Below are 9,134 nucleotides of genomic sequence, written 5' to 3' on the forward strand. Positions count from 1 at the left end.
CGATTTAACTCAAAAATATTCGTTAAAAACAACAAATAAACAACACAACACCAGTTCAGAGTTTTTTTATGCAGTTCACTAAATAACCGCTAGGTGTCAGTATAGAATTTTCCTCCCGGTTTTTATGTTTTTTTTCCTCCTTCTTTGTTCCGGGGAATGATGAAGTGAAACTACAGCTGAGAGTTTAAAGACTATTACACAACTGTAGCTTAACGTTCGATCATCGATCACTGATTAATCATCGATCATCGATCACTGATCTGTGTCTGTTAAACCGTCAGGTAAGAATATTATTTAAGTGGTAAAATGATAAAGAAGTTATAAAAAAAACAAAACCCAGCGATTTCATGGGGACTTTGGTCAGAGTCAGACTGTTGTTGTTGTTGTTGTTTTCTGTCTGTAAACTGATACAAATGATCATAACGATAATAAAGGTGGACAAATAAACATCAAGTAAAAACATTTTTTTCCACAAAAAGTTTAGTTTAATTAAATCCTGGTGCCATAATGGACAGAAACTAAAGAGTGGTGAATAAACAAGGAAGTGACCAGAGGTGGAAAAGAAGTACTGAAGTATTGCACTCAAGTAAAAGTACCAGTATATTTTTAATTATAAAGTTTTACTTGACTACAAGTAAAAGTACTGGTGTAAAAATGTACTCAAGTTAAAGTAAAAAAAAAAAAAAAAAAAAGTAGCTTTATAATATAAAATGTACTCAGAGTAAAAGTTACTTTTTTAGAATTTTGAATTGAATGATTTATTCCTTTATAACACATTTACAACAGAGGTGCAGAAATGTGCAAGGGCTTAATAAGTAAAAAAGAAATAAAACATAAAGAAAAAATAAAATAAAATACAATAATATTGTTTAAAAAAATACACTAAAAATAAGTTAAATAAGTAAAAACGTAAAGATAATAAAAAATAAAATACAATGTGGTTAAGAATTACACTCTAATATAGAGTAAGTAATAAAGTAGAGATAAGAATAACTTACTTAGCCAAAAAAGGTTCTGCTATGAGGACAAGCCACAGAATAAGTACATGACAGTGTCCCAAAGAGTGTCCTTAGGGGAAATTATATTCAGTGCTGTATAGAAAATGAATGATAATACAATAATGTGTGGTGGTCCAACAGAAATTCAGTCCCCAGGGCACGACTGCCTTAAGCCCAATTTATACTCCTGCGTAAAGTCCTCTGCGTCGACGCAGAACCTGTCGAAGAGTCTCTGCGTCGTCTCCGACTGCACAAAATATTTTTTAAGTGTCCGTCACTCCGTCAAGGGACAACGGAGACGGCAAGAGCTGCGATTGGTCCTCAGGACAGGCCGAGCTAAGCTGCTCTGTGCCGGCTCACAGTGAGCACCGAGCGTCCACAGAGGCGGAGCTGATCCCCGCCGATAAGGTCGCTGCCAAACTATAAATACGTCATATCTTAACACACACAGCACATGTTTAGACTCTAAATGGCACAATTTCTCGCCTCAAATTATCTTAAAACTGCGTTCCGTCACACAGAAAAGTGAGAAACGGCCACTGTTTCAACAACAACAGTCTTTCTTTCTCGGACGCCATTGCTCACTGTAGCCTGAAGCAGAACAACCTTGCGCAGCGACCCCTACTGATCGGGCAGGAAATTGCAACGCGTGTCCGTCACCACGACGCAGAAGTATAAAGGCTCGAGGCGTCTCCGTGGTGACGCAGACGGATAACGCATACGCAGTCGGAGAAGTATAATGTGGCCTTTAATCGTACAAGTGGACTTTTAAACACTTGTTTTGTTTAAAAGCGCCATATGTAAGAATGTGGCCAACAACGGTTACTACACTCAAATTCAAAATACCGAGGTCTTGTAGGTTTTGTTTTTCTGATGTAACTGGCAACCCGTGGTTGCTCGGCAGCTGAGACTCTACTGACTGGAATGATAGGTAGACGGTGGTAGGTGGCGCCAGCCGCGCCACATGCCAAAACATGATTTCAAAACATGAGTTCAGTTTGTTATATGAACATTATTCCTGAGTCTCTGTGACGTATTAAGGAGGATTTTACAGCCAGTTGCTTCAGATTGATCACATAATGCACCTTTAACTAACAGGTCACAGCAGTATATCAACCGAAGAATAATATTTAATAAGCTGGAACAGTTAGTTTTCCCTCCTCTCGGTCACAAGGTTAAGTCATATTGTTGTTGAGATAAACCTGCGCGACTTTGACATTTCTGCTCGTCTCGACTCGTGACTCCAGCGTATTTTGGTTCATTCCAGGATGTCAGCTGTGAAGATGACAGAGGGCAGCGTGGAGCTCGTCCTGGGGAGCAGCAAAGTGTCGCTCTTCTACAGACAGAGTGAACCGGCCGCGGGGGAAGCCAGGACGTCGGTGTTGCTCCTTCACGGCATCCGTTTCTCGTCAGAGAACTGGCTCAGCATCGGAACTCTGGAGACTCTGGCTAAAGCTGGCTGCCGCGCCGTCGCCATCGATCTGCCAGGTGAGTTTGGAAGAAACAAACTTGTGTCTGGTGGAGACTTAAGCCCAATTTATACTTCTGCGTAAAGTGCTCTGCGTAGGTTACGCAGAGACTCTGCGTCGACGCAGAACCTGTCGAAGAGCCTCTACGTCGTCTCTGACTGCACGAAATATTTTTTAAGTGTCCGTCACTCCGTCAAGGGACAACGGAGACGGCAAGAGCTGCGATTGGTCCTCAGGACAGGCCGAGATAACGCTGCTCTGTGCCGGCTCACAGTGAGCACCGAGCGTCCACAGACGCGGAGCTGATCCCCGCCCAAAACGCTGCTGCCAAACTATAAATACGTCATATCTTAACACACACAGCACATGTTTAGACTCTAAATGGCCAATTTCTCGCCTCAAATTATCTTAAAACTGCGTTCCGTGACACAGAAAAGTGACAAACGGCCACTGTTTCAACAACAACAGTCTTTCTCTCTCTTTCTTTCTCGGACGCCATTGCTCAATGTAGCCAGAAGCACAACAACCTTGCGCAGCGACCCCTACTGATCGGGCGGGAAATTGCAGCGCGTGTCCGTCACCACGACGCAGAAGTATAAAGGCTCGAGGCGTCTCCGTGGTGACGCAGACGGATAACGCATACGCAGTCGGAGAAGTATAATGTGGCCTTTAGAGTGGAAATGACAATTTTTAAGGTCCACTGTGTAACATTTTAGAGAGGGGTTTGTTGGCAAAAATGTAATATAAATACACAGTAGGTTTATATTTGTGTATAATCCCTTTTGAAATAAAAAATAATGTGGTTTTAATAACTGTAGAATAACCATTTTTATGTACCGTATATGTATACGAGGGCGCCATCTTGTGTTGAATATGTATAAACCAGCCAGAGCTTGTGTTTACACATTAAAAGCCTCAGAATAACAGTCTATATAGAGACGAGAAGATGTCATAAACTTAAGGTGATTTTTATCACTAATTCAGTACAGTTTTGTCCGACAACTTGAAACATAAAGAGAAAATGTTATTATTAATATGAATATTAAGAAGAACAGAGATAATCATATCCTAGAAAATGCAAGCTTGTGTATAGTATATATAGTATATTACAGAGAAGCAGTTCTTTGTTGTAAATTGCAGCCTCTCCTCTAGATGGCACTATAAACTACTTACTTCACCTTTAAAAACCTTAATAACTGTATAGTTTTTATGCCACGATTGACTGTAAAAATATGTTTTAAACTCTTAAACTAGCTCTAAATTACACTGAAATTGCACTGTAGATAAAAAATACATATTTTAACCATGTGTTCACTTTAAAGTGGAAAACAGGAATGTTAAATAACATGATTATACACCAAAAAGCCACAATATCAAACAGGTTAAAACAACTTCAAAATAAGATCATAAATATTAAGAATAAACAAAAAACAAGCTGTCTTAGGACCACTTACCATTTCTAATGTTTTGGCTGTTTGGTGTAAATGAGGACCTGCAAGATGCATAAATAAAACAAATAAATCACTAGGACTGAATGTTGTCCTCTAGTGTTTTCGAGTCACTGAATGATTCTCCCCATTTATGATTATTATAATTCTACATAGTTCTAACGCAAGTTTTTATAAAGTACATTTATATCGATCCCTCACACCTCTAAAGGCCACATTATACTTCTCCGACTGCGTATGCGTTATCCGTCTGCGTCACAACGGAGACGACTCGAGCCTTTATACTTCTGCGTCGTGGTGACGGACATGCGCTGCAATTTCCCGCCTGATCAGTAGGGGTCGCTGCGCAAGGTTGTTCTGCTTCTGGCTACAGTGAGCAATGGCGTCCGAGAAAGAAAGAGAGAGAAAGACTGTTGTTGTTGAAAACAGCGGCCGTTTCTCACTTTTCTGTGTGACGGAACACAGTTTTAAGATAATTTGAGGCGAGAAATTGGCCATTTAGAGTCTAAACTTGTGCTGTGTGTGTTAAGATATGACGTATTTATAGTTTGGCAGCGTCGTCGTCGGCGGTGATCAGCTCCGCCTCTGTGGACGCTCGGTGCTCACTGTGAGCCGGCACAGAGCAGCGTTAGCTCGGCCTGTCCTGAGGACCAATCGCAGCTCTTGCCGTCTCCGTTGTCCCTTTGACGGAGTGACGGACACTTAAAAAATATTTCGTGCAGTCGGAGACGACGCAGAGGCTCTTCGACAGGCTCTGCGTCGACGCAGAGCACTTTACGCAGGAGTATAAATTGGGCTTAACACCTCCGTCTCGTTGTGTCCACAGGACTCGGCCAGTCTAAGTCAGCCGAGGCTCCGGTGGCGGTGGGAGAACTGGCTCCTGCCAGTTTCCTGAAGGAAGTGTGTGAGCAGCTGAGCCTGAGCCCGGTGGTTCTGATCAGTCCGTCCCTCAGTGGGATGTACTCGCTCCCCTTCCTCATGCAGCACCCGGCTCTGGTACGAGCCTACGTCCCTGTGGCTCCCATCTGCACCGAGAAATTCACCGCAGAGCAGTACCAGAGCGTAAAGGTCTGTGGACATCCTCACTTTTTTTTTTTATTCTTCTAATCACAGTTTGTCAAATTTATTTGACTTTATTTTTGAAAAGAGGCTGTGTTTTACGTAGATATCTCGACTTTTTACACGTTCGCAGACGGCGTTCGTCCAACTCCCCGACGGCACTCGTCGCATGATGCGTATACGACGATACGCTGCGATCTAGCGGCGGGATGCCGTCACTTTGCGGCCAACGCAATCTCCTTGCATTGTGGGAAACGTAGTTTATGGTCAACGCACATGCCTTAAGGCAGCACAGACCTATTTTAACACAGATTTTTAAGACCAATTAATCACTCGCGGGGCCACATCTGGCCCCCGGGCCTCGAGTTTGACACGTGCTCTACACCAACCGTGTGGAATTGTGATCGTAAAATGGTTAAATACAGTCAATAAAAGCGAATAAAAACATCGATATTAAGGTACATGTACTTGAGTAACTCCATCTTACTGTATATACTTCTACTCAACTACCGAGATCTCAAATATTAACACACATTAACACATCAGTAATACTTCAATAATTTGACACGGCTCTTATTTTGTATATATGTGAATAATACTCGCATCTCATTTTCTTGATAATAAAGTTTTTTTTTTGTTTTCCCCGGCTCAGATAACTTTTTTAAGCACATTGTTCGTACAGCATGAGCCACAATAACAACGCGCTCGACATCTTTATTCGTTAGCAACTTTCAAAACATAATTCCATAATTTTCCCGCCCTTTTTTCTTAAAACCGTTCAAGTCGAGCAGTTCTGACATAATCTGAGCTAAGCTAATATTAGCTTTTTGTTGTCGTTATACCAGAAATCTAGTATAACGACAACAAAAAGCTAATATTAGCTTAGCTTTTGTTCACATTAGCATCCACATCCCTTTTTTCTTCCCCCTCACGTCTTCTGCAGGTTCCATCGCTCGTCGTCTACGGCGACCAGGACACTCAGCTCGGCGAGGCGTCGCTCCGGAACCTGAGCAGCCTGGCCAATCACAGCGTGGCGGTGATGAAAGGGGCGGGTCATCCGTGTTACCTGGAAGACCCGGACACTTGGCACAAAGCGCTCACGGACTTTCTGAACACGCTCTGAAGTCGACACCACAGTCACGGGAAAAAAAATCAGATCACATGATCACGAACAATCAAACACCACACACACTACAGGTTGAAGTGAAAAATATGAACATTATTTAATAACTGATTCTCTGTAATAAACAATTTGAAAATATCTTACAAGGAGTCACAGACACAATATTTTACAAATTTTGCCCTCTTTCTTTCTTTTTTCTTCCGTTTTTTTTTTTTTTTTTTATCTCTAGAAGTTTCATCTGTACAAAAGAATGGAGCGACATGGACCAGTGCCCAGAAAAGAAGGAGTGAAATCTTCCACACACACACACACACACACATTCACACTCGCATACATACACGAAAAAAATAAAACAAACCAAAAATTAAAAACGTTTCAACTTCAGATCTCAGACTTATCAACAGCACTGTATTCCTATATTTTTTTTTTCAAACATTTTTTATAATACTTAATATTGGACTGATTTCACTCATTTTTTTCCTCCTCCTCTAAATGTTATTTTCTTTTTTTATTTCCCCACATTTTATTTCAAACATGGTCACATCACCAGACTACAGACTACAGAACCACATACACACACACACACACACACGTGTCTTTCCCACAGAGATGCACCGACACAGATGCAGCGAGGGTCAGGAGGGGATTCTGTTTAAACTCATCGCTCCCTTTCATCCCCAAGCTGGACCAATTTTCTAGTTATTTTACCTTTTTTTTTTTTTTGGGGTGGCAAAATTAATTTGTCAAATCACGGAAATCATACATCATGTCCCTTCTGTCAGGATTCACACGCACACGCACACACACACACAGACACAAACAGACGTCATCACATGATTCCTCCAATGCCCTCCAGGCCCATGCTGCTCTGTGGAGACCCACTCCCTGTAGCCTGCCTCTGACATCCTGCCTCTGACATCCTGCCCACTCACAAGTACGAAAGAGGATTAGGGCCACACCGGACAAAAATATTTGAGTTCTGACTTTGAACTCAGAATTTCTAGACTTTATTCTAAGAATTCAGACTTAAAAACTCAGATTTCTGACTTTTTTCTAAGAATTCTGACTTTAAACTCAGAATTCTGCCTTTTAAAGTCAGAATTCTGACTTCAAACTCAGTATTTCTTCCATTAAAACTCTGAATTCTGACTTTATTCTCATAAGTCTGACTTTAAATTCAGAATTCTGGCTTTAAAACTCAGAATTATGAATTTTAAACTCAGAATTATGCATTTAAAACTCAGTAATCTGACTAAATCTCAGAATTCTGACTTTAAACTCTGAATTCTGACTTTTTTATTCTGAGAAGTTTGACTTTAAAACTCAGAATTATGAATTTAAAACTCAGAATTATGAATTTTAAACTCAGAATTATGCATTTAAAACTCAGTAATCTGACTAAATCTCAGAATTCTGACTTTAAACTCTGAATTCTGACTTTTTTATTCTGAGAAGTTTGACTTTAAAACTCAGAATTATGAATTTAAAACTCAGAATTATGAATTTTAAACTCAGAATTATGCATTTAAAACTCAGTAATCTGACTAAATCTCAGAATTCTGACTTAATTCTCAGAATTCTGACTTCTTTATTCTGAGAAGTTTGACTTTAAAACTCAGAATTATGAATTTAAAACTCAGAATTATGACTTTAAAAAATTAGAATTTCTGACTTTATTCTCAGAATTCTGACTTCTTTATTCTGATACGTTTGACTTTAAACTCAGAATTCTGAATTTAAAACTCAGAGTTCTTACTTTATTCTCAGAATTCTGACTTTAAACTCTGAATTCTGGCTTTATTCTCAGAATTCTGACTTCTTTATTCTGAGAAGTTTGACTTTAAAACTCAGAATTCTGAATTTAAAACTCTGAAGTCTGACTTTATTCTCAGAAGTCAGACTTCAGAGAATAAAGTCAGAATTCAAATATTTTTTTCCGTGTGTGGCCCTAACCCCCTACCGTACAACAAACCACAAAACAACAAAACAAAAATAACCACACACACCAGGGAAGTGACATCCTCGCTTTACTTCCGCCCTGGTGCTCGACGTCTCTAGCGCGGGCGATGAACAAGTGTGTCGGTACTACGTTTACCTTCACGTTTGTGTGCATAAACGTCTCGTTGCAGGTGCACATATTCATGTATACGTGTGAGACTGTTATGCGTCGTACAGAGCCAGGAGGAGAGAGAGTGAGTTGCAGTGGTTGGAGGACGAGGGGTGTTTACATTTCCACAGGCACGTGTAGCGTTAATTTACAGATAGTGGAAATCGGGCAAATACAGACAGAATTAATGGCACAGGAACGGAGACAAACAGATGCCAGAAAAGTCGAACTGCATCCGGCGTCACGTGACGTGAATTTGAAAAAACAAATGTTTCAATTGTTTTTTTAATTTTTTTAACAGTCATTTTCATTCTTCTATTTGAATTTTTTTTTTTTTTTTTTTTTAAACGTCTGATTTATTCATTCAAAGCCGCGCCGCAGTGAACTGTGCCAGCATTTTTGTCACATCAAAGAGTACCAACAACCGTACAGAGTGTGTGCAAGTTAAAAGTTCAAATCATGTGTGTGTGTGAATCTTCCCACCTGAGTAATACAGTGAGGTTCGGGGTGGGTGTGCACATTGAAGGTCGGATGTTTTTTTTTTTGTTGTTTTTTTTAAAGTCTTTTCTTCATTTTTAAAAACTCCCACCCGCTTTCAACAAGCACTGAATCATCGAAAACAAGCATCGGTCGATATAGCGAATCATTCCAAGACGCGAAAATACAAAACTAGAGCTCACTATACTTAACTGCAGAACACAGAGAAAACCCAGAGGAGTGAGAGTGTGTTTCGGAGGATCTACTTGTGTGTGTGTGTGTGAGAAAAACTGTGTGTGAACGAGGAGGGAGGATGAGGAAGGAGGAGGAGGAGGAGGAGGAGGAGGAGGGGGAGGGGGACATATCAGAGCTCCATACTTTGTAACACTAAGGCATTTAGAGAGGCTTTTGTTAACTATGTTGCATCTGAAACAGAAAACACTGATGAACGAC

At 40.5% G+C, this 9,134-nt stretch overlaps 1 protein-coding gene across 1 annotated transcript; it reads left to right on the top strand.

Moving 5' to 3' along the window:
- Window positions 1-150: 150 nt before the first annotated feature.
- Window positions 151-6,155, top strand: abhd14b (abhydrolase domain containing 14B). The gene is made up of 4 exons (XM_083892555.1): window positions 151-281; window positions 2,266-2,486; window positions 4,742-4,983; window positions 5,918-6,155. Exons 2-4 carry the CDS (start codon window positions 2,267-2,269, stop codon window positions 6,095-6,097), a joined length of 642 nt encoding a protein of 213 aa, XP_083748681.1. The 5' UTR covers window positions 151-281; window position 2,266; the 3' UTR covers window positions 6,098-6,155.
- Window positions 6,156-9,134: the final 2,979 nt, after the last annotated feature.

Source organism: Microchirus variegatus, assembly GCF_963457635.1.
Source record: "Microchirus variegatus genome assembly, chromosome: 7".
In the NCBI taxonomy this organism is placed as follows: Eukaryota; Metazoa; Chordata; class Actinopteri; order Pleuronectiformes; family Soleidae; genus Microchirus; species Microchirus variegatus.